This window comes from Stegastes partitus, unplaced genomic scaffold (genome assembly GCF_000690725.1).
Source record: "Stegastes partitus isolate 25-593 unplaced genomic scaffold, Stegastes_partitus-1.0.2 Scaffold67, whole genome shotgun sequence".
NCBI lineage: Eukaryota > Metazoa > Chordata > Actinopteri > Pomacentridae > Stegastes > Stegastes partitus.
Window position 1 is genome coordinate 935,022 of NW_007577798.1, and position 24,940 is coordinate 959,961.

General features: G+C 40.4%; 4 protein-coding genes across 5 annotated transcripts in view; 2 read left to right on the forward strand and 2 right to left on the reverse strand.

Moving 5' to 3' along the window:
* The window catches only part of zdhhc23a (zDHHC palmitoyltransferase 23a), a 13,312-nt gene extending 11,662 nt beyond the window's left edge, over positions 1-1,650 (forward strand). The window contains exons 4-5 of the mRNA XM_008276250.1: positions 288-455; positions 1,013-1,650. Coding sequence (XP_008274472.1) covers positions 288-455; positions 1,013-1,286 — 442 coding nt within the window. The 3' untranslated portion in view covers positions 1,287-1,650. The remainder of the gene's footprint in view (positions 1-287; positions 456-1,012) is intronic.
* A 7,821-nt stretch (positions 1,651-9,471) lies between these two features.
* On the forward strand, positions 9,472-11,346 carry LOC103353333 (lipocalin). Its single transcript, XM_008276253.1, has 6 exons — positions 9,472-9,621; positions 10,300-10,439; positions 10,537-10,616; positions 10,704-10,817; positions 10,910-11,011; positions 11,101-11,346. Exons 1-6 carry the CDS (start codon positions 9,529-9,531, stop codon positions 11,118-11,120), a joined length of 549 nt encoding a protein of 182 aa, XP_008274475.1. The 5' UTR covers positions 9,472-9,528; the 3' UTR covers positions 11,121-11,346.
* LOC103353332 (zinc finger protein X-linked) lies at positions 11,340-22,535 on the reverse strand. Of its 2 annotated transcripts, XM_008276251.1 has the most exons (8): positions 21,747-22,535; positions 18,903-18,999; positions 18,277-18,591; positions 16,573-16,722; positions 15,878-16,006; positions 15,651-15,785; positions 15,364-15,507; positions 11,340-14,178 (listed from the first exon to the last, which is right to left on the reverse strand). In XM_008276251.1, exons 2-8 carry the CDS (start codon positions 18,967-18,969, stop codon positions 12,878-12,880), a joined length of 2,241 nt encoding a protein of 746 aa, XP_008274473.1. In that variant the 5' UTR covers positions 18,970-18,999; positions 21,747-22,535; the 3' UTR covers positions 11,340-12,877. The 2 variants fall into 2 exon arrangements, with proteins under 2 accessions (XP_008274473.1, XP_008274474.1); XM_008276252.1 differs by lacking the exon at positions 15,651-15,785 and having other exon boundaries at positions 21,747-22,532.
* Positions 22,536-23,057: 522 nt separating this feature from the next.
* LOC103353334 (diamine acetyltransferase 1-like) lies at positions 23,058-24,898 on the reverse strand. The gene is made up of 6 exons (XM_008276254.1): positions 24,665-24,898; positions 24,504-24,555; positions 24,319-24,399; positions 24,137-24,238; positions 23,951-23,991; positions 23,058-23,862 (listed from the first exon to the last, which is right to left on the reverse strand). The coding sequence occupies exons 1-6, from the start codon at positions 24,728-24,730 to the stop codon at positions 23,695-23,697; spliced, it is 510 nt and encodes a 169-aa protein (XP_008274476.1). The 5' UTR covers positions 24,731-24,898; the 3' UTR covers positions 23,058-23,694.
* Positions 24,899-24,940: the final 42 nt, after the last annotated feature.

Here is a 24,940-nt window from a genome sequence, read left to right on the forward strand (position 1 = left end):
CACTATTTCCACTATATACTACATCCTGACACGTTTTGACGACATTCTGAAACGTGACCTTTTTTGACAAAAACGACATGCTATAGTATGACTTTTCTTTCTACTGCAGAATACATTACTGAGATGAAAACAAAAGCCAAGGAGTCTGCTCTTAAACTACTTTCAGCAAAGTATAGCACATGCATCATTTTACATGCAGCAGTGTGTAGTCAGACTATGAGTGTTGCTGCTTTAACCTGCTCTGACTGGTGCATTGTTTATGTGTGTTCTGTGTTGAGGTGTTGTAGGATTAACAGCTGTGTCGGACAGGCCAACCATCGCAGTTTTCTGCTGACCCTCTGTGTATTCCTGTTGACCTCTGTGTACGGGATCAGTTTGGTGCTTTGCAGCCTCTGTCCTCGACAGTATCTAATGACGGCTCTCTTCTACTGCCCCGGAGTCTACTCTCAGTCCAGGTACATGCAGCTCTCTTTAAATCTACTGTCTGCAGGTGACTATAGAAAGAAACATAAGAGCAGATTAGAAGTCAACATTGTAGAATCTAAATATAAATGTGCTGTCAGTGAATAAGTATGACACATTTTCTAATGAATATGAGTGAAAATCATCAATAGCATTTGCGAGACAAAAAGAAGAAAAAGTAGAATTTTGTCCTTCTTATTATTTTGAACTCATAACTGTTCCTGGAAGCTGTCAATATTTCATGTCATTATGATTTCAGAATTAAATGAGAGCATTTAAAACAGCTGGCAGGTAGTGAAAACATGCCGTTCCAGTTTACTAATGTTAATTTACATATTTCTTATTCTTATTATATATATTCTGTTTATTTTGACCACAAAATCAAAAGAAAAAGAAGGTGAATTCTTTATTTTTTCTTCAAATTGTGTCATATTTAATGTAAACTAACTGTACTGGTTAACCAACCAGCATTAGGAAATAAAACATTGTACTTGTAAATGCATTTCAAACGCTACAATCTGTTACAGTGACGTTTCCTCTCTCTTTACAGCACGGCGCTTTGCTTCACCTGCGCTTGGTACAGCAGCATCGTCACAGGTGGACTGCTTTACCTGTTGGTGACACAAGTCCTGAACATCAGCTTCAATGTGACGGAGCGAGAGGCTCAGCTGGCTCTGAGGAACAAAACGGGCCAGAGCCGCCTGTGGGGACTCGTGGTCGACACGGGAGAGTTTTCACGTGGCTTCTATCAGAACTGGGTTGAGTTCCTCACCATGACAGATGCCTCAGCCTCTCTTCGCTCCAGCCTCACTGACTTGGTCTAGTTTCGCTTTATACTTTCCTGTAACAACGACTAACTTTTTAATGCAGCATGTGTGGAGAATTCCATCTTTCCTATCAGCTGAAGAGTTTCTCATGTTTATTGCATTCCAGCCTCTTAATACATTTTAATTTGAAATAGTTACAGGGCTATATAAAGGTGCTAGACTGTTTAACAAAGTAAGCACTGATACATGTTTTGGGTTTGAATTTATTGCTCGAAGATCGAAGCTGGAGGCATAAAGCTGCAGGCACTGCCATGTTTGTTGTAAATTGTACAAATTTTCTACACGTGCAAAAAGTCCTTCATGCTGTTATGTTTTGACTGCATGTTAGCTGAAAAATGAAATAAAAATATGAGCTAAATAATAGCTGTGTGAACCAGTCAGGGTCAAAACACACTAAGAAGTTGCTGGATGGATTTGAAAAAATGGAGAAACATCTCGATTAGCAGTGTGGAAACAGGAGAGTAGAGAAATTCCTCGGTACTGTGGTCACCTTGGGTCAACTCAGACTCAACCTGTCAGGCTCAGCTGTGCCTCCTCAGAGCTTCAGTTATGTGTGGCATGTGACATTTAGCACTTCAACATGCTAAACTACGTCGTATGTCATGGTTATCGCAGATATTTTGAGTTCCTCGTGTTTGGAGAACACCGTGCCTGACAGATGACGCATCCTATCCTTCGTTTTAGTGTCTCAATTTAATATTAGATGCAAGAAAACAACAAAAAAAAATTGACTGACAAATAGAGCACAAAAATCTGACCGTGGCCGTGAGTCAGTGGTGGGAGGACAGTCAAATTCCTGGAACAGCTTCAGTTTTCTTTACTGTTATTGATGCAACCGCTCTCTTTTCTCTCTCGCTCTGTATTCACTTCATATTCTTCTCTGCAATGCTCTGTGTTATTGATTATTCAATCTAATGTTGTTTATTCATTGCTTTCCCACAGTACCAGCGGTTTTCCTTTCACACCGTCCAGACCTACAAATTTAAACACATGCAATAACTGTTTTTGTAAACAGTCAGTTACTGAAATGATTTATTTATTTCAAATTGAAGGAAAAAAAAACTAATAAAATCCTGCCCACTTCAGTGTACTCTAATGACGAAATCTTCATTTTGCCTCACATAGCATAATGCTAATGGAAGATTAAACAGTGTGTCCACTCTCCTGTAATGTCTGGACTCCAGTTTCACTCCACCCTTCCCACTATTAGCCATCATCAGTTCTCATAATGCACATCTTGGGCGGAGCACATCGATCCAGTTGTTTAAATCAATACATTTCTTCCATTTAAAACACTCAGCTGAAAGGTTAATTTGGCATCTCGGCTCCGTCAAACTTCCATGCCAGCAGAGTCACAGTGTGTCAGTATGGACAGTCTTTCCTCTGGTGCCACCCACTGGCTGTTCTGTGGATTTGATTCCCACATTGCTGGACCAGTAGCTCCTATTGCTTTACTCGATCTTATTACTATGCGTCAACTTAACATTTTTACACATTATTGCTACTAAAGACAAGACTACTGACTGATGCTACCATGAGGATTTTTATATCTTCACTGGTAAAGCTGTAAGGATTCAAAAGTCAAATACAGTGTGCTTGTTGTTCATTCCATTTGTCATTTCAATATTCAGGGGTTTAGCAGTGGTTAGCACCGTTGCCTCACAGCAAGAAGGTCGCCGGTTTGCGTCCCAGTGAGGACACCAGGATCTTTCTGTGTGGAGTTTGCATGTTCTCTCCGTGCAGTGTGGGTTCTCTCTGGGTTCTCCGGCTTCTTCCCACACAGTCCTAAAACATGTTGAGGTTAATTGGTGATTCTAAATTGTCCGCAGGTGTGAATGTGAGTGTGCTTGGTTGTCTGTCTCTAAGTGTAGCCCTGTGATAGACTGGTGACCTGTCCAGGGTGTCCCCTGCCTTCACCCTAAATCAGCTGGGATAGACTCCAGCTCCCCCACAACCCTAGTGAGGATGAAGCGGTGTATAGATAATGGATGGATTACAAATCAGTGCAGGAGAACAATGTACAGATAATAACAATATTTATTATTTATACTTCTCCTGCCTTCAGTGACTGTGCAGTATGTGCTGTATGTACTATGTTCACGCATGCATTTGAGCTCCACTGGGAAACAGGATTTTGTGGAAGCAGTAAATACAATCAATACAAAACACTTAAATTTCAGTCAGCATGTGAAAAATGCTGGATTGCCCTGTAGTTGTTCCATTATGTTTGGAGTTCAGTTGCTCATTTTGTGTTTTATTTACCTTCATGTTAGATTAGCAAAACTGGACTGGACAAACCATGAGGGCAGAGGATTGATGTTACTCCAAAAAAATATGTTTACTGCTGTCATCTGGGAGTCGTCAAAACAGGAGTTGTAAAGGAAAAGTCAGAATGTTTTCTGATTTCTATTAAGGGCAGCTCACCACTTAAAGCAAAATTACTTGTAACAGTTGCTCAACACTGGTATGGATATTTCCCTACTAAATACTACGACCTTTCAATCAAGAGTTAATATTACTGACTATTTTCTAAGTTATTAGTTGTGCTACAAGGTAGACGTTAGCTATAGATAGATGGTAAATGCACTCTTTACTGAAAACACATGGTGAAATCCACCCAAATAAATTGAGTTCAGTAGATTCTTTGGGTTTGTTTCCTGAGACCCAAACGAAGATTCAGACTTGATAATAGAGTGGGTGAGGGGTTAAGGCTGAGCGACTGGAGGAGAATACAGATGATGGAGGAAGTGTGGCTGCATGGTTGACAGAGAAGCAGACAGAGCTGCAGATTGGAGTGGCAGGCAGGGAGAGTTGGCACGGCTGGTGAAGCGGAGCAGATTGAAGCTGGGCAGCAGGCAGGCAGGCAGGCTGGAGGAGGAGGAGGAGAGGAAACTAAAGGACGGGAGAGACTGGGTTACTTGAAGGAGACACAGAGCTGAGCAAAGGACTGGTGGTGAATGACAGGAGAATATAGGTACTGGATGTTGATGGGATGATGAGGAGCAGATGACTTGGAGTGTAATGTCTACAAGCACACGTAAACATTCAAACAAATATTGCATTAACATGTGTCTTGTACATCTGGTACCGGAATGCGTCTACAGATGCATCATGAGTGACCACTTTGGATTATTTCTCACTTGCCTGCTGTATATTCAAATAAACACTTGTATAGTTTCTGTTTGCAAAGACCAAAGGCCAGAGTCTTGCACAGGTCTATACTTTAACAAACCGGCATCCACAGAGCAGCTCCACATTGGAACCAACCTGTTACCTACATTTGTCTCCAAGTCCAGACATGACCTGTTATAATAAGTGCCATGACCTGACCCATGATCAAGCTCATTGGCTACACACTAATTTTCCTCTCAAAGCCATTTATTATTTAAACCCCTAAAGTCTCATTTCTGTGTATCACTGCTACATATTTGGAAATCATTTTTTCCACAAAAATGTTCCCTTCCTGCCTTAAAACAGCCGTACCTCTACACCGGCTCCTTTACAATGTGCAGAAGAAGTTATTGCCTCTCTCTCCCCATTCACTGCAGCTCTAGCACACCAGCTAATCTATGACGTTGCTCTGTGAAACTACTCTGCACAACATGATGTCAATTCGCATTACTAGTGTATTTATGAAACTCCAGAGGTCTGTTAAAGAGGAGGTTATCGCTGCTAATTTTGCTCATGATATGTCTTCTAGCACCATGTGGCTCGATGTTCACCAGTGTGTGTCTTTAAAGTGCTCTATTTTTACTCCAAGCTTCTGCAAAACGAATGCTTAATAGTAGCTGCTGGTACAAGGCCCACTCCAGGACTCTGCCAAATGCATTGTTGTTTTTCTCTGGTGGGAAGCATGTCAGTTGAGTAGGTGGTCCTTCAGTTTGGCCCAGGACACATTTGTGCTCAAACTGCTGAAAGAATGTGGCCAGAAGTGACTCGGAATGAGATCTGAGTGAGTGCATCCTGGGTGAATTAATATCTGCACTTGTGATCAGATCATCTAAGTCACATGTTAAAGAAAGAGAGACAAATACAGGAAACAGAAGGAAAACACAATGAAAAGGGAAAAAACTGGCATGGATTGACCATGACACTGGGTCTGCTTTGGTCAATGGATTGCTAATAAATTATACAGTCAGTAAAATGACAATTCATGTATTTCTGTTTCTGGATGCTGAGCTAACTGTTTACATAAAGAAACAGTTTAATTGTGGATCAATAAAGTTTATCTAAGTCAAAGTTTGCAACAATAGGAATCTCTGAATATGCCCCACTTGGTGAAAAGAACTACGAAATTAATTCTAAATTGGCAGAAAAATGGCAAACAAGTCATCATTGCTAGCAGTTATAGTCAAACTAAATAAAATGTTCCGTTCAGTTGTTGGTGTCTGGATTCACTTGGTCACTAACTGTTACAAATACGTAACACAATTGTTTATTTGGGCTCCTCTTATGGTGCGACAATAAGACCGGCAGTAAGAGTATTTTAATAATGCGTGAGCACTCCTAAGGTGGAAGAGCAGCAGAAAGAGACACTTTTCACGTTTTGCCAACACGGCATGAGTTCATTTTCACCCAACCAGAGCTGTAAACATTGTGAGAATCTTTGCTGTTCATTCTTAGCTTTCGCTTCTGCAATACACCAGTCAGTCACCATATTAAAAGCACTGTCAGGTGAGTAAAGTTGATTTTCTTGTTACAGTGGTGTAAAGTGTTGGGATAAATTAGGCAGCGAGTGAACAGACAGTTCTTGAAGGACAAAAAAAAAAAATGGGCATCATCAATCATCGTCTTCAAATGAAAATTGTGTCAGGACGGGGGTTATGTGTTCCTTATGTGTTTGTCAGAAGTCTCCCTGCTGTGTTTTAAACCAACTGCAGCCATGTGATTGTTGAGTTGTTGAGGCAGGTGAATTAAGAGTTTTAGTTGTCCAGGCTTGAGGAAGTGAGGGTGTGTATCAGCTGCATAGTTACGTTTCTGGGGAGAATTGGTTTAATCTTTGCAATATTTCTAAGTTGTATGTGGCATCATTGGACCAGAGTCTTGATGTGCTGTTAAAAGTTGAGGCTGCGATCGAAGACGCCTCCCAAGGTTCTTGCTGCATGTGTTCTGTCTTCTTATAGTTTTGTGTGAACCACTTTGAATTGTGCGATACAATTAAATCTGCCTTGCCTTATGTTGGTGGAAGTGGTCTGAAGTTGGAGGGTGACACTCTGTAAAATGTGATTGGGACTTCAAGACTTAGTCGAAGGAAGTTAGGTGCCATCCAGTCCTCGATTGCAGTGAGGCAGGTCTTGTTGGGTGTTCCTGCTATGCCGTGGTTGGTATCTACCAAAAGTGCTCCAAGGAAGGACAACCAGGGAAACTGGCAACAGGGTCATGGGTGCACAAGGCTCATTAATGTGCGCGGGGAGTAAGAAGTTGAACCATGACATCTGATTAAACAGAAGAGCTACTGTAGCACAAACTGCTGAAAACCTTAAGGCAATGTTCTGCTGGGAAACTTTGTGTGCTGACATTCATGTTATCTTGACACGTACCACCTATCTAAACATTGTTGCAGACATCTACACCCCTTCATAGCAACCGTGTTCCCTGATTGCAGTGGCCTCTGTCAGCAGGATAACGTTTCGTGCGACACTGCAAAGACTATTCAGGAATCATTTGAGGAACATGACATGGGTGGCACACACAAAAGGTTTTAATGTTGTGACTTGTTGCTATATACAGGAGTGGCAATTCACAGATTACTATAAAGGAGACTTCTGGGGCGTTTGCACAACTATGACCTTAGAAAATGTGAAAAAGAAATACTTTTCTGGCACATTATTTTACTTTTTGGTTTCCTCGGGGCTAAAAGCCCACCTGTCTAAACTGGTAAAGTATGTATGCTGGAGGAGTCTTTATATTGTGATCTGTATCTGCCTGAACCTGACTGCAGTGTCCTATTTCCAACACATTACACAATTGGGCTCCTAATCAGTACTCCTATAGTTATGTTTGAATTTGTGCGGTGCAGAAAAGATCTTGCAGAAAGTGAACTGTACAAGCTCCCTTTGTGCCGAGGTGGAAAAATACTAAATTGTAGAAATACTGCATTGAATCAATGGTGCTTTATTTTACTTTAATGCTTAAAAAAAACAAAAGTGCAAGTGTTCAATATGCAGGACAGCTCATTTCAGAATAATGTATATTACGTTTTTGTGCTGAATATACAGTATATTAAATTAATACCACTATACTGATGTACGCATCACATTAATGTAGCAGCTCATAAAGACGAAGCTAGTTTTTAATATTTTACATACTGCTAGGTAGTTTTTACGTATAATAATAATCTGCTATAATCTATAAGAATCTATCACCTGAATGTGCAAAATAGTAACAAGAGCTGTCATGATGTCAGATTTTCACTTCACGATTTTTGTGACAAAGAGAATTCAATAGTAAAGAGACTGCAAAATCAATAGAAAGGAAAAAAAATAATGTTATGTTTAATTTATTTTCACTTTGTTTATAGTGCTATTTTTTACATTCAAATATGAGTGTAGAAGGATTGAGAGAGAGTCTTTAACCATACCTGTATCGTATGTTGTTCATATGCTGGAGAGTCAAGTAGAAAGGTACTGATGCTGAATTATTTATGGTGTTATCATATTTGGATTAATATCATATGAATATTTCTTTTTTTTTCAGTTATTGCTTAAAACCAGTTTATCACAACATCTCCAGTAACTAAAGCTTTAAAGCTCAAGTCCAATGAAGTAAAAAGTACATCTAAGTGCAAAAATAAAGGCGACTGGATTTGCTTTAGTGTTAAATTACATCAGAGACATTACTGAAATAAAGTACAAAAACCTATAAAAAAAACTGTATTTAGCACTTTCCACTACAGGTACACAGCTTTATTTATACATGTTTAATGCAGCACTAGTGCAGCGGTAATGTTGCTACAGTTAATACTGTACATCTGTAATCAGATGTACAGTATTAACTCCTAGTTACACAATATAGAAATAGTGGGATTTCAGTCCTTTGAGTGTGGCACCAGTAGTGTTCTGGTGTGAGGACATTCTAATCAGCTTCTCTATTCAACTTAGAAAGCCAACGTCTGGAGCATAGAAATGGCCTTTAAAAACATAAATTGATTTTCTTGCTGTTACATTGTTTTTCACGCGTTCTTCATCAGCAGGGAAACGTTGTCCTGTTGTCATGATAAAGAAGTTATTGAAAGTTCTGCATAAACTTCAGGAGTTTTTGTCCATATCGGCTTAACGGCTGAGTTTCAAAGTTCATTCTTGGCATTGGAAACAGCAGCTGGTGAAATATTCACTCTTTAAGGTTCGTTTAATGGCTGTTCTGGTGCTTTTGATCATGTAACACCATTTTCATGAGCAGATGAAATAAAACAACTCTCAATTTCCATTCCTCTGTTAGATGAGTGACCTGTTGTGCTGCTGATGATCCTGTGATATAATCAAATGCTGCAGAACAGCAGCTAGAGGTGAGACTGTTTACAGGTCAACTTTAGAATAAAGAGCAAAACAGTTCTCTTATATACGCTGTTTCCATTCATGAAGGTAGTTTGTGTACGTTTGAGACAATTATTTACAGACATTAAACCCATAGAAGAGATGCTATAGTTTCCCATTCATCCCACAGTGAGGTACGATTAGGAATCCAACTTGCAGGGGCATTTGTGTTGTGTCTGTGCTTTACTGCTGCAACTGCTGACGGTTGAATTTGATTCTGTAGTGCCTGCCACAGAAAGCACTGGAGGCCAGCCGCTGCCTTGTTTACCAATTTTGGACACTGTTGTTGTTTTCAAAGCTTATGCTCAAAAACAGGAAGCTGCAAAATGAAATTACGCCATCATTTCTATGAGAACACATTATCCGTGCTCCAAGTCTAACTTTGTGACGGACGGGACATAATCTGTGCTCACTTGTTATTCAGGTCATGCTGTTTCTTTGCATGTTTCTCCTGCCTACTGTCACGGTTGATTGAATTCTGCGCTGGCAGGGTTCAACCTTGTGGCTGTGGAACTGTGCATGTGTTTGTGTGAAGCTTCACGTGTTTGAACTCATCCCAGTTCTGGGGATTTGTGTGGGAGGGGAAAGGTAGTCCCGCTCTCCGCTATATAAAGGGTCGTCAGGCAGAACTTCTACAACACATTTTCAGATCTTCATCTACGTTTTTCTTCCTTTTTTTCTGCACCCGACTGTGCTCCTCAGTGGCGATGACTTCACTGCTGACCCTGCTGGGAGCTGTGCTCTGCTCCCTGGCGGTTTCTTCCGAAGTCATTCCTCCAGCAGACTTCAATTTACAGGCGGTAAGAGACGCGACAGGGTGAAACGTCTAATAATTCATATTTTAGTCACTGTATAGAGTCAGGGTAGCTGTATTTATTTTTATTTAATTGCTCAGATTGTTTTTACTGCAGTTTGAGCATCATTTGTCAATTCTATTAATTTTGCTTATAATGAGTATATGTAATATATGAAATACATCATTTTTTAAAGATGGATTTTTTATTCATTGCATTTAAAAAAAAAAGTCGTATAGATGATTTCTGCATTGACTACAAACATGGAAAATAGGCTGAAATTGCTTCCTCAGGAAATTAGATAGCTCAACACATTTCAGAAAATCTATTAAGTGGAATTTAATGTAAGTGTATTTTAGTGGATTTTTGCTGCTATAATCCAGTACTGAAGCACAAGACACACAACATACATAATTATTATTATTATTTGGCAGCAAAATAAAACTTTATTCGGTCACAGATGTAGGTAATAGATTAAAAGTTACATGCACCTGGATGCCCCTCGAGCTCTCAAAATGAACAAAATGCAATAATATAATAATTAATATGCATTAATTCATCTAAAAAGCTCAATTATTTATTCTCCCCAAAGTCTTCTTCTCACATTTTTTGTTATGTGTGTGTGTCAGTAAACCTATATTGTGTTTTTGTATAACTTGTGTTGTTTCTTGTGTGTACCCACAGATGGCAGGAAAGTGGTACCTGATTGGATTTGCCACTAACGCCCAGTGGTTTGTCACTCGCAAAGGCAGCATGAAGATGGGCATGGCCATTCTCACCCCAACTGCTGACGGGGACATGGAGATATCATACTCCAGTCTCAAGTGAGTCCAAGAGAACAGAGAGGGAGTGACAATGATTTAGCCTGAATAAAATACTTTTTTTTAAAAAAGGAGATGAACTAATTCTGTTTCGATGCAGCTCTGATGGCTCCTGTTGGAGGATGAACAATCTGGCCACCAAGACCAAGGTGCCCGGAAAGTTCACATACACAAGTCAACGTAAGCGCACAACATACAAACCAAATGCACAATTTAACCCGTATTTCTGCTTTCAATTCATCCGTTCTGCCCTCGTCCCTCTGTCAGGCTGGGGGAACAAGAACGACATGCGCGTGGTTGACGTGAAGTACGACGAGTACGCTCTGACTCAGACCATCAAGACCAAGGGGGATGATGCCACCGTTGTCAACAAACTATACGGTACAGTCACATCTAGCCATAATGCAAGACTCCATCCAATCGATTGCAGTATTGTTACGCAAACTGTAGCAGATTAATATGTGCTTTCACAGGACGTGCAGTGGACCTCAGCCCTGAGCTGATGGAGAAGTTCAGGCAGTTCTCTTTGGACACCGACATCCTGCCTGACAACATTGCTTTCCTTCCTAAAAACGGTACTTTTTATATCCAGTGTCATAAACAAAACAACCAGAGATTATGAGCGATGTTAGTAACTAATCAGCTTCTGTTTTTCCTTCTTTAGCCGAGTGCCCTGCTGAATAATGTCCCGCCATCATGCCAGCGATGTTTTCTGAGGACCTTGACATTTGTGGTGAAACTTCTACATCTTTTCCAACATCGCCGCTACAAACTGAAACAGTTCATTCGTTCTGCTTTCTCAAATGTTAAGGAAAACTCTTAATGCCAGAAAACATGATGTAAAGCCAGGTTTCAAGACTTTGCTGTAACCGAGCGCCATCTTGGCAAATAAAACAAAACGGCTAAAATACTTTGCTTTATTATCTTTTTTAACAAATACGTTGAAGTACATCCATAACAACACAGTTGAGATTTTCCTTTTTATCAAGTGTTTACATCTACACGCTTTGTACAGATTTGTATACAAAACAATAATTTACGTCCCATAGAAGTCTAGTTACACTTACCTATACAACAACTTGTAAATGAAATAAATATAAAAACAGAAATAATCACAGGTGATAACAAAAAATGTAAAAAGCCAAAGTACATGTACACCACCAGCACCTGTCTTCTGAAGTTGCATCTAAAAAGATATACGTTTTCCCTTTCTACTGGCAAAAGTACATCTGTGTTGGCGAAAACAAAAAGTGTTTAATCCATAGTTTCAAAACAGCAGCACCGGATATACTGTTCGATTCCCATTTAGACGAGACAGTTATATTGGGACACTGATGTGAAGTTTGTATTATTTTATCCCAGCCTAATATTGGTATCATACTGGTGCTTGTAGATGATGCTTTTTTTTCTTTGATTTAACAGATATGTCAATTCATAGATGTAAAAAAACAAAAAACAAAAAGAAAACACATCGGTATGAACAGCTCGTCATGGTTAAATGTTAAAAAACGTACATAAGGAGGCAACGTTGTCCTCATCACACACAAAAGCTGCTGTTTCAAATTATTGGGATTCTCACTCCCCAGGTAGCATTAATGAATTAAATACTGTCAGTCAGGGCTTCATCTCTGCTCTTTTTGGGCACTTACTCTGACAAACTTACAGTACACTTACCGACTTCAAACAGAAATATTGGACATGTGATAACCAAGCGATGTGGTAATGATCGCATCACGATCTATGTGCATACGTGTAACTGCTTCTTTTCTCTGCACACAGCCGGCATTGTGTTTGTTTGTTTGTTTTTTTTTTTTTAACACAACAAAAAGCATTATGTTACAGAGTGGTGGGGGTCAGAGCACCAGGAAGCACAACAGTTGCTTTTTTTTGTCCCTCACATTCCCTCTCACTCGCTCTCTCACGCACGCAACACGCTCGCACACGAGATTTGACCAAGTGCTACTGGGAACAGGTTGCTAATCCACACTGCTGTGTTAAGTACATCTTAACAAAATGACGCAAACATTTTGAAAATTACACTTCAGCTTTAAGACAAATAATTAGGACCATCATGATTGAGAACTGATTGCTACCTGCAAAATTTTTAAAAAAAGGAAAATGTGTATCTACAAAGAGACGTCTGCACAATCTGCCATGCACACTGTCACCAGCAAGGGACATGCAGTTAAAAGTGCAAGTCTACGGAGGGGGGCTCGGTTTGCTAACTCTGGCAGAGCGTTAATGTTATGTACATGTGTTTACATTTCTGAACAAACATTAGGCTGAGGATCATAAAGAGCAAAACAACAGAATGGACTAAGTGCAGCACACACCACATTGTTTTAATGTGAACGGTGTTGCGCTGAGGGTGCAGTGATTGGGGTGTGATGGATGCTTCAACATTGTTCTTTGTGGTGGCACAGTATTTGGCTCGGTCAGAGTCACTCTGCCTGCACCACGTCCTTGTGGTGGCGCATGATATGCTGGTTCTTCTCCGATGGTCGCCGGAAGCCTTTCGAACAGATCTCGCAGCGGTGTGGATAGTCTTTTGTGTGAATGGAAATCACGTGTCGCTTGAAACCCGACGCGTCCCCGGTGCTGTAGTCGCAGTACTGGCACTGGTAGATTCTCCTTTCTTTTTGTCCTTTGCCAATAACTACAGTCACACTGCTGGCTAAGCTGGCTGCACTGACTCTGGCAGGCGGACCGGAGCTGCTCGACCCACTCGGTGCAGACTTTTTAGGTGTCGCAACGGGAGTGTGTGTCTCTGTCCTCTTAGGCTCACTCTTTTCAGGTGAGGCCTGCTGCTCCTTTGTGTGGACAGATAAGATGTGGCGACTGAGAACAAAAGGGTCTGCAATTTTAAAGTTGCAGTGCCGGCACTGATGGAGTTTCTTGGTGCGGTGGGATACCGAGTGCTTCTTTAGTTCAGATGGCCGGTGGAAGCCTTTCCCACAGACGGCGCATTTGTGTGGATAGTCCTTGGTATGAACAGATATGATATGGCGTTTCAGGTCACTGGAGTTGGAACTTTTGTGATCACAGTGGGCACAATGGTGGGTCTTATTCTCCTCGTGTGTTAGTCCGTGCTGCATTAACTCTTCCTCCTCTGCAAAGGTCTGGAAACAGCGCTCACATTTGTATGGCATCTCTTTGCTATGCTTAGTCTTGATGTGCGTTTTGAGATTAGAGGAATCGGCCGACTTGTAGTCGCAGTACAGGCAGGAGTAAGGCTTCTCGCCAGTGTGTGTGCGCATGTGTTTCTTCAACTCTGAGGGATGTCGAAAGCCTTTTCCACATTCCACACAGATGTGGGGGAAGCTTTTACTGTGAACAGCCAACAAGTGTCGATTGAGCAGTCCTTGCTCAGCAGTTTCATAGTCACAGAACTTGCATTTATGCATCTTGGTGGGCGGTGGAGGCGGCTGGCTCTTGGGCTCCCGGTGGTGATGCTGCAGTCTGTGAGAGAACAGCGCCGCCTGCTGGTGGAACTCCTTGCCACACATTTCACACTCGAACGGGGCCTTGCTGCTCAGAGCGTGGACCTCCATGTGGTTGTGGAGGCTGGCTTTCTTGTTGGTGGTGAACTCACAGTCTGTACATTGGTATTTTTTCCTGGTCAGAACATCCTGGTGATGATTCTTAGTGTGGCGCTTCAGGAAGCCTCGCGACTTGAACTTTTTACCACAAAGCATGCAGGGGTAAACAGTCAGCGGCTGACCGTACGGACCGATGATGATGGCTGGAGACAAAAATGAAAAGAAGGGAAAGGAAATAACTACAGGGTCGTCTTTTGTTTTGTCAAGTCAACAGTAACTTTGTCATTTTATTTTCCATTATTCACAAACAATGATGAACAATTTCAGTAAAATGGAAGAATACTGGTGAAACATTGTGAAATTATAACAATTATTAGGAAGATTTAGTTCAGTGTAGCAACAGAAAATGAATTGAAGTGCAGAAGGTTTTAAGCCTTGAAGCAAATGTATTTTACTTCAATTATAAAAAGGTTTGGTTTAATAAATCCCATCTTTGTGGTTGCTTTGTTAAAATTCATCAATCAGTTCTAATGTTGTCATTTTGCAAACTACAACTTAGGGTACAATAAACTGCTGATGAGCCTGTGTAAAGGACACAATTGTGAGTTGCAGTTAGACTACAGACACAAATCAAAGAGAAACAGATTGACTGGCTGTGCCTATACATATTCTTGCTAAAAGACTACCTGAAACAAGTAGGGCTGATAGTTTTTGCTTGATTTCATAACTGACAGTAAAACACAGGGATCCATCTTCAAAACATCATTTAGTTTGATCAACAGTAGCGGTGAACAATAAATCAATTTCAAACTGCAATCGCAATATCTGTCAGGAAAATTGTGATTAAATGCTTTTCGTCGTTCAGCCCTAATCCCCAGGATAAACTAGTTGAGGACCATCGCAGGAGAAGGAAATAAAAACAAAAAAAAAAAATAGTCCAGTAAACTGTAATAACTAATCAAAGTGATTTCAACTCTATTTTCCAAAGTATGTTCACACACACAAGGGAGCGATGTCTCCGGTGTAGCTACACACAAACCAACACTGCTCAGGTACAAATGTACATTTTTTTCTATACATTTAAATGGAATCAGTTGAGGGTTTTGCCTGCAGGTTAGACTTCAAACTTAAAATCATGTTGGGTTTTGGTCCTATTTTTTGTGGATTTAGTGTTAATCCATTAAATAAAAATGTATAACTTATGATGAAAATGACGCAGTTGCAGGTTTCATCATGAATGCAACCTTTCTGCTATTGTTAAGCTCTAGACTGCACCACTGTTGCACCTAAAGGTTTCTTTACACAGTGAAAAGACAAAGGGCATTTATTGTTTGCATTCAAAGCTGCCCTGGGGAGGCAGGTTTGATCTTTTTTTGTGTTGTCCTTACCTGTCTGGACCTGTCGAGGCTCTGACCGTCTCTTGTTCTTGCTGCGCTGTCTATTGATTTCATCAACCCCGTCCGACTCGTCGATGTGCAGCAGCGCCGAGGCAGCACCGTTTCGGTTTTCACAACTCTCGCTGTCCTCTGCACCTGGAAGAGCAACAGAATGCCTTTAGCACTAAAACCAACCGGACCAGCGTGTGCAAAGCTAAAGCCAAGACACTCAGAGACGTGGTTGATGCACAGGCTTCCAGTGTTGTTTCAAAAGCAATTTAATAGACAAGGGTGCTGACCATAAGCAGCTGCCCAGGCCACAGGCATGAAGTCCTTGCTTAGAGACACGCTGTCATACGAGCGGTCGTGAGTTACTGGCTCTTCGCCTCCTACCACCACCTCCATATAAACCTCATCAGTCACCTTGGACCCACCTGTAGATGAGCCCAACATGTACAAAACCAAAAAACTAGTGACGTTCAGTTTCATGACAGCTATCCCTGCTCGCTGGCTCCACAGGACTCACCGTGGTTTCCTTGATTGTGATGAGAGTCCCCGACAGACATGTAAACCATCTTCTCTCTGAGTGTTTGGCCTGAAGACTCCGTCAACGCCATGCTCTCTGTGTCGCCGTCACTGATGTCAACAGATTCGCCTGCAGAATGAAAACAATTTTTTAATTTTCTACTTGATGACAAGCATGCCAGATAGTATTAGAAATTACAGATGGAAGTCTTAAAATTCTTCCAGGGTTTGTAAAGGGTTCATTAAATTAAATTCTAGACTTAAAGGCAATAATGTCCTTTGTATTCCTACATGTCAAATTATTAGCATTTATTATTATTAGCTATGTTTCTATCACATTTTCAGCACTTTCCAACAGAGCATGACAATAAATCCTACCTAATAATACAGTCATTAAATGCAAACCAAATAAACCTGATGGAGCCCTTTTTAAGATCCTAAATGCAATGCTTTTAAGGACTTTTAAAGACCTGCAGATAACCTGTTTTAAGGTCAACACCAAAAAAACATTGATAGGTAATAAAATCGTCTATTTTAAGTTATTTCTGCTTCGTAGTTTATGTAACAGTAAACAAGACTGGCACAGATTTATTTGCATTTTGTTTTCTAAACTTTTAAAAAGTATGTTCTAAGACAATTTGGAGGTGTAAAAGAAAAAAAAAAAAGAAGTAGTTAACTGTAGTAACTGCTACTCACCCATGTCATCCTCTCCAGAATCAGCCTTAAAGATGTACACCTTGATCACCTCCTGTCCATCCTCATCCTTCTCCACTTCCTGGTCTTCCACAGCTCCCTCCACCGTAACTTCTGTTCCATCCTCAGACACCATTTTACCAGCTTCGTCCACTAGCGAATGGGACACAGAGTACATTTCATTAAAGATGTGTGGGGGATCAGCCACTCATGAGCTGCTAGCAGTGTAAACTGTGACAAAAAATACAGTAAATGCTTGAATGAAACTGTTTACAGGTGGTACTCTGCCTCACAGACGCTTATCTCAATGGCAAAATGTAAGCCAGTCAATTCTGAAATATGTACCACTCGGTATTATTAAAATACACGGGTTAGAAGGCGTTCTGGTGTATCTGTAACACAACAAATCAGAAGTCCACCATTCAAATTGTCCTGTTGTAAGCATATCTGGCTAAAGACAATCTCTACGCAACACTGTGTACTCTGTCCTAAAACCCAGTACGGTTAGAACAGATTAAAGTCTAACACTAAAGGTCAATTAGTGTTTCATACAAGTACCGTGTACCACTGCGTCTTTCAACACGAAGTACCACTTTATGTTGTAACACAAAGTACAGTGATCAAGTCGGTGCTGCATAATTGCTGCAATTACTGCACAATGAAACTGCTTGTGCTAAATTTGTGAGTGTAGTGAGAGATTTTAAAATTTAACATTTACATTTTCTTACACTTTAATACGAATTTAAACTCTGTAGCTGCACAGAATTGTCTTCAGCAACCAGAGTCAATATTCTGGACACAAGGTGTCACAAGTTCATTGTTTTTTTGTTTTTTTGTCGTCAACACTCAGCCGTCCTTCGTCATTGAAGAGAGTTGTAATTAGCACTTTATATCAACCTGCCCAGGAGCCACCAATTAAAACCGTCACTTTGGCTAAATTTTGCACATTTACAGTGCAGTGCTTTGATGACAATTTATAAGTACCGTCTTTTATAAATTAATGAAGAATATATGAAATAGCTTCTCTTTGAGAGCTAGACACTTAACAAAATGTAATTTAAAACTCCTACAATGAAAACAAGCATACATTGTTTAGCAACCACTAATTGCCATGAACTTCTTAAAAATTCTGTCATGGCAACACTGTTCACCTTCATCCACATTTAAGAGGATAAGACTCCATTTACTCTTTGTCACTTATAGCGACTCATTTCTCCATGAAATTTAGATTAGATTTAGGACACATGAATCACGGTTAGCCCTTCTACAGTCCAGAACGATGTGCTATTACACCTCAAGCTGTTGTGTAGCTGCCTAAAAATGCTACAAGAACAACAACTTCTGCATTGTAACAAATAAATTACCACAGCCTAGCTAGTGTTATCTAAATGTCCAGAACCTAACTCAGGCAAAGAAACTAAGTGATGAGCTTTTGTGTAACTTTAGTTGTCGTGATCAGAACACAGCTGACAGATCATGGATGGACTTAGGAGATCAGATACTAACTGAACATGCACTCCGCCTGTTTGCTGGTAATGCAACACTTTGGTAAAGATTAATTATGAGTCTTGGAGTGATGGACGCATTTACCCCATTTCAGGATCTGTCTAAAACACGTCTCTAAAGGTGGTTTGAGCAATCACACGTCAAATACATGTCAGACTGGAAACCAATCCGACCCAGTGCAGTGCAGGACAGTGAACTTACAGGATATCATTAGATAATCTCCACAGCCATCTTGGTCGTCCTCCTGCTGCTCTGGGTCCAGCCCATCTTCAGGGATGTCTCCCATGGCAACGCCGTCCTCCTCGCCCTCCAGAGCCATCACGCAGGTTTCTACAGCAACATCTTCATCTTCATCGCAGTGCACATACTCAGAAACCACATCCTCAACAGCATCCTGGATGACTAGCTCGTCTGGGGCAAACCTGTGAACCGCCATGCCTTCCCCCTCGCCTTCTGACACCAGCACAGTCTCTTGAAGCTCCACAACAAACTCCTGCCCGCCGGCACCACCCTCATCTGGAAGAAGCAGGATTACTCGGTTAACCAGATAACAGTCAATAGCCACGGTGTGTTGTGTGAGGATGATTTCTACGGTACATTAAATGTTATTACTGTTTTCCCACTGATGTCATGCAACCATCATATGAAACTGTTCTAACATACTGTTTTAAACTCAACTTTACTTACATCATTTCAGGTTATCTGGTTATCCAAAATATCCTGCTTCTTAAAACACCCCAACACTACCATATTTATCAGAACTCACACATACCCACAAACACACTCTATGTAAATAAAAACACATTAACATAAGCATGGCTAATTACCCGATCCGTGTAATATTATTTTAGGCTCTTCAGAATGTATTGCAAGCCTGGTGACATCCTCATCCATTGTCCTCGCACTGCATTTGTTACTGGAGAGCTGAAACCAAATGATAAAAAGCTTAGATCTCTGGTGATCAAACCTGCTGGGAGCAAAGCTTAACAGATGAACATTGCACACTCCTGTAAATTAAATAATGAACAGAATAGTTATGAATTATATGCTTTTACACACTGAAGTAACTTTCATCGGTCTGTTGCTACATCCTCATACATGTTCGGTAAATCTTTTCAGTACGATGCTTAAATGTTGTAGCAGTCTGGACAAATGTGCTGCTGGTCAATCTTCTCAGACAACCCATGTTTATTGCATCATATAAAATTATATGTATTAATATCTGTCTGTAGAACACTGCCTTGTTTTGTATGCTGTGTGTGATATAACTGGATCTCAATCTGTGGCCACAAAAGCAAAAATAATGTGTTCATCTCGATTAATGCGACGTGAAACAGTTTTGATTTCATCACAATATCCCAAGATGCAGCCGCAAACGTGACTAACACAGTGTGTTAACCAATATAGCAGTAATATCTTTCAAGATGTACCCCGAGACAGACATAATGAGCTTGTTATAGAAAAATGTGGTGTGAATTGATAATCTAACCATCTAATGTGAGTCACATGTCAGAGAGACCGGTATTGCACAACTACTGCAGCATGAGCTAATGCTAAGACATATTAGGGGAGAACCAATGTGGTTTTTTTCAGGGCTGATACGGATGCAGATCACTAGTGTTCAAGGACAATGATAACAATAATTGGAAGAAATACAACTATATCTAACTGCAGTAAAAATAAAAATCTGGTGTCCAAATTTACAACAATATGAACTACAACAGAAAACTACACTGAAATTGTTTTATTTATATTTTACATGTATATGATGAAAAGATAACTTTTCAAAATGCATCCTTCGATGCTGCAAGGCAACTACTAGTGATGCATTACAAATCAGAAAACATGTGGATACGTAGCTTGAGATGGCAGAGTGGTACCTATACAGAGAGAGGCAGCTGCATCAGAGCCAAAATAGCGCATTTTAAAATTATGTTATGTTATTGGGAATCAGTTTGTTTTTCTTTTTCAATACCAATAATCTAAAAAAATGTTGAACATCTGTTCAGATTATTGCTCAAACTGATAAACTGGTTAACCCCTAAGACGTATCCATCCATTGATTTCTTTTGCACTGAATACTGCACGTGCAGGCTTCTGTGGACTTGATAATGTAAGCATAGTGTTCACTGTTCTATCAGACAGGCTGAATATTAAATGTTGTTTTGTCTAAAATAAAATATATCCTGCTGTAAAACCAAGTGTTAAAAACTGTCAAGCATATGGAAGTCTTATTTGATAATTCATACCTCAGCACACGGATTCTGTGAATCAGCACTAGTACAGAAACTTTTCAAAACAAAACCACGGCCTCATGTTGTGCTCTGTTGTGTCCAATTTTAGGTGCTGGAATACAAATGTTTGTCTGCAGAGAGCTACATTTATTTGGACATTTTATTTACACATATTTACATGCATACAACATCATTTCAGCTTGTAACAAAAATCACACTTCCTGCCTCAGTGGTAATTGCCTGTTATGACTGCAATTTAAAATGCATGATTTTTGAAAGTGGAAATTTAAAATGCTCAAAGCACATTTGGGGGAAATTGATTTTTACAGTGTTAGCTTGTGTCTGCGGCAAAGGATAGCAAGGGAATTGACCAGTGGCATAATTGCCATGTCCGCATCACTACTTCAGTCACCAAAATCAAAATCACATATTCCCCCACAACAATCCTCACAGCCAAACTGGTAGCACCTTCATCACTGGGAGATGAAGGCGAGATGATGAGAAGAAAAATCTCTCCCTGAAACAAACACGGGGAGGGGGGGATGCAGAGATGTAAACAGAAAACGATGCAGCCGGGGTGCCATTTAATTTCCACTGAATGTACCATCCCCCACCTCCAGGTGGAAAAAAAGATGACAACGGTGTGTTGAGATGTGGCGCACACCAGAGCATCTGGCTGCTCAAAGACACCAGCGACACGTTAAAATCCTGCACCGGTCACTAACTAAGCAGCTCATCCATGCGAGACTAAACACCGCACAAAACCCGATGAGGTGATCTACGGCAATGTCTTCAACTGACCACTGGAGCAGCGTTAGCACTGATTACACATGCAAAGACCGACTGTCACGGCCAAAACACACGTTTAGGAAAATCTGGCTGCACCGACATACACGCAATGTGTAAAAAACACAAAAGAAAGATGCAAGGCTCCGTTAGGTGCACACTGATGCAGCTCTGTAGTAGCCAGCTAGCGGGAGGAGGGCTAAACACACACACACCTTTTCTACAACCGATATTCATCACACCAGCGTCCGCCATTTTGTTAGCTTGGTGTCTGGACGAATGCTAATTTTAACATTTACTATAAATACTCGTAGGCGGTTAGAATTCGTTAAATACGCTTCAGTTGAAGGCGAAGCTGCACAACAACAGTTATAATCGATATCAAAACACCAACAACGACTGGTGGATAGAGAAACGCTTAGCTATCGGCAGCTTGTGGCTAGCTAACCGGATAGGCCTGATTTACCAATTACGGCCTCTATTGAGGCCCGGGCCTGAGAAGAAAAGGCCCAACCCTTTGCGGCCTCACAGCAAGAATAAAGAAATAAATAGAAATACCACATGCATGCAAAAACAAAGCGCCACGGACAAATACGAGTGCAAGCAGAGCTCTGAAAACGGGCGCCCCCGGAGCACGAACGACCCGCGTACCAGATTTATGCTGCAGGGATGGCCTCTGTCCGCTCCTCGGCTTCCCAGGCCGCCTGGTTCCCCCAGACTCGGGCAGGATTCAGTCGGGAATTTTGTGTTATTTGGGCGGGCCGGAGAGGAGCAGAGAAGGAGGGGTTAGGGGTTGTTTCTGGAGCACCGCTGAAAGCAAAGCAGGACGTCTGGAGCCAGATCTTGTCATGCTACAGCCCCCCGCTCCTCCAGCTCCGAGGCCGCCGTCAGCACGACACGTCACAGCCCGAGAGCAGCAGGAAAATGCGGAAGGGTTGTGGTGGAAATCACCGCGACAGGCACCAAACAGGCCATAATCCCAAGACCAGCGTTCACACGGGTTATGTCAAAGCGTGCACTGCGGTGTTCATTTTAATTAGTTTATGCCCCGAGGCTGCTGGTGTAGCTTCGGATCCCCAAACAGCATCACCGCAGCGGCGAGGTGGACAATAAAAGGCGATTAAACTATGACCTCCAGACGGACAACATTTAAACAAACCGCTGACTAGTTTCCAGTGAAACACCACCACTGCTGGAGTTTCATCCTCTGAATGCTTCTTCACAACAAACTCAGCTCCTTTGGCAGTTTTTGCTTGTCAAAATGAACTATTTCTATTGAAATGCTTTTAAATCACAAGTTAACTCCTGAGCAAAGATGCAGAAATAAAGTTAGTGAAGTGTTACAGTAAGATTTTAGAAGCAAGTAGACAGTATAATATATCTATTTACATTTATCCATGTTATAATTTCACTTAATGATGGATAAGGCTGTAACAAAAGATTTTCATTCTTGATCAATCTGTTAATTTTATTTTATATTTTAAAATTAATCGAGCTGTTTGCTGTTTTTTTATTTAAAAATGTTGAAAAAAATATTTGATGAGATCCTCTTATTTTGTCGTCAACCCAAAGATATTCAGTTTATTGTCATAGAAGGATAAAGAAATCAGAATATTTTCAATTTTAGGAAGGTGGAAACAGAATACTTCCAATAGGTTAATTTAATAGTTGACATGTTTTTAAATAATTGTTGCGGCTTTAATGGTGAAATATATTAGATTTAGTGTGAAAATTTCTTAATCTTATCTTAATGTTATTGCATTTCAGGATTTAAAGGTGTTTATGATGCATTACATAATGATTGTCTGCCTATTATCAGCCATGTAATTAGTTTTTAATAATGTAAACATTAAAATTCTTGTTAATCAGTAATAGTAATTCAATAACATTAACTTGCAGTATGACAACAAGCTGCTGTTAGGAGCCGTTCTGCTCCATAACCTTCACATTTGATACCTTAAGTTTAGTTTGTTGATCATGTTTATTTAACTTGAGCAACATTTTTATCACAAGACAGTCACTTTTACATATTGGTGCTTTTGCTTTTACTTAATTACATGACCTGAAGACTTCATCCATGATTCAAGGCTTCAAGGTTGTCTTATAACTTGATAATACAAGAATCAAATATTCAGTTTACCATTTAAGTCAGAAGTTCATTTAAAAAGGTTTGGATTTATTGAATTAAATTTATAATACCATGCATAAAAAGTAAAATGAAAAAAATCACCTCTGCAAATAAACATTCATCAGAAATCAGGAACCAAAGAAAAGGTTCACAAGAAGAAACAGGACTTTGTGATGATTAGTTACAAAATAGCGAGGAAGAAAAACAAAATTCTTATCTCAATTATTTCCTTTTACAGGCCTCTTATTCAAGTAAGAAATATCTGCTCAAAATGATCATGCTATTTCCAAATCTGTGTTCACTCACTGAACAGCAGAGGTCAGTGTAACGTTCAAATGAGCAGAAGTGTTTGATTATCAAAAGTAATAGTTTCCTGGTTAAATGATTTATGAAGCAAGTGGAGCACTTTTGACCAAACAGAGCAGCATGATTGCAATCACGTAATCAACAATCAGTACAGGTCAATGAACTCTATTTGGAAGTCATCTTCAGCAGGTCCTGCTTTTCAATCTCAAAGAGACGCCAGCCTTCCTCAGAGGACAGATCGGCTGCACCTCTTCTCTTGTAGAACTCGATGGACTTTGTGTTGTTTTCTGCTACGATGAAATGCATGCTGCTACATCGAGTCTTCACTGCCGTCTGGGGGGAAAAACAAGGACAATATAATTACATATGAAGTGGTGAAACTGTCACTAGAAAAGAATAAATTGTGCACGTGCCGTTGTACCTCACTCAGTCTCCTCAGGATCTCTGAACCAATGCCAAGACCTGGTGAGAGATTACATGTACAGACAGCAATTAAAACACTAACTGACACTGACTATAAAAAGCCCTTTAGTGTTGCAAAACCGCTTCTCCTGTAACTTATTAACTTTTAGTGCCGTCATATAATTTTTCAAGTCAACAACTTTACCCCGAAACTCCTGCATGACGAAGAAGTCTTCCAAGTAGAGCAGCTTCCCAATCCAAGGGTCATACGTGTAATAATACATTGCAAAACCAATCACGGTGTACTCTGGAGGAAAAACACAGTGAGTTAAACTTTAATAAAAAATAAATCCTTCTGGAGAATGATGAGGTTTTTTTTGTTTTTACCATCAGAGCTCTTCTCTTTTGGTACTTCAGCAACCAAGCAGTGGTAGAATGGATGATCTCCAAAACCGTCTTCAAGTAATTCTGAAAGTGGGACACTGACTTCATGAGACTCTATGAAGACTGCAAACATATTTTGAAATTCACATTTTAATATTATAGTCGAGCATTGAGCTAAATTACAACACCTTTTTCTGTCAGCACCACTTTCTCCTCCATCTCTTCAAATTTGGCAAGTTCCTAAAAGGCAACAAGTAAGAAAAGCCAATGAAAAGACCTTTAAAGTGGAAGTGCATGTAATTTGGTCACCATGTCCTGCAAGCTCTTCAAATATTAACACCCGACCTACCTTTATGAGTCGCAGGATATCGGACACGTCCTTTGGTTCAGCCCTCCGTAATATGAAACTGGCCATTTTCTTTTTTTACCCTTTTTCCCTTTGCTCACTAGTCCTCTGAATGTAAACAAAAGCAAAATTTGTTTCTTCATTCGCTCCTCAGGAGTTCACCCCCCGATAAAGAATTGAGTCAACCAGCATATAAAGAATTGTGTCAGCTTGATCGCAGAATGGTTCTGCAGCGTCAGAAATGTCCCTTTTATCTGTTCCTGGAGGAGGCAGAGCTGC

Excerpts from the sequence above, each read along its gene's own strand:
- LOC103353333 (XM_008276253.1), top strand. The coding sequence starts at position 9,529 with ATGACTTCACTGCTGACCCTGCTGGGAGCTGTGCTCTGCTCCCTGGCG. Across the intron at positions 10,818-10,909 it reads CGTTGTCAACAAACTATACG|GACGTGCAGTGGACCTCAGC; the intron begins GTACAGTCACAT and ends GTGCTTTCACAG. Across the intron at positions 11,012-11,100 it reads TGCTTTCCTTCCTAAAAACG|CCGAGTGCCCTGCTGAATAA; the intron begins GTACTTTTTATA and ends TTCCTTCTTTAG.
- LOC103353332 (XM_008276251.1), bottom strand. The coding sequence starts at position 18,969 with ATGGATGAGGATGTCACCAGGCTTGCAATACATTCTGAAGAGCCTAAA. Across the intron at positions 16,723-18,276 it reads AGATTATCTAATGATATCCT|TGGACGAAGCTGGTAAAATG; the intron begins GTAAGTTCACTG and ends CCCATTCGCTAG. Across the intron at positions 14,179-15,363 it reads GCCTCGACAGGTCCAGACAG|CCATCATCATCGGTCCGTAC; the intron begins GTAAGGACAACA and ends TTTTGTCTCCAG.
- LOC103353334 (XM_008276254.1), bottom strand. The coding sequence starts at position 24,730 with ATGGCCAGTTTCATATTACGGAGGGCTGAACCAAAGGACGTGTCCGAT. Across the intron at positions 24,400-24,503 it reads AGTGGTGCTGACAGAAAAAG|AATTACTTGAAGACGGTTTT; the intron begins GTGTTGTAATTT and ends TCCCACTTTCAG. Across the intron at positions 24,239-24,318 it reads AAAAGAGAAGAGCTCTGATG|AGTACACCGTGATTGGTTTT; the intron begins GTAAAAACAAAA and ends TTTTTCCTCCAG.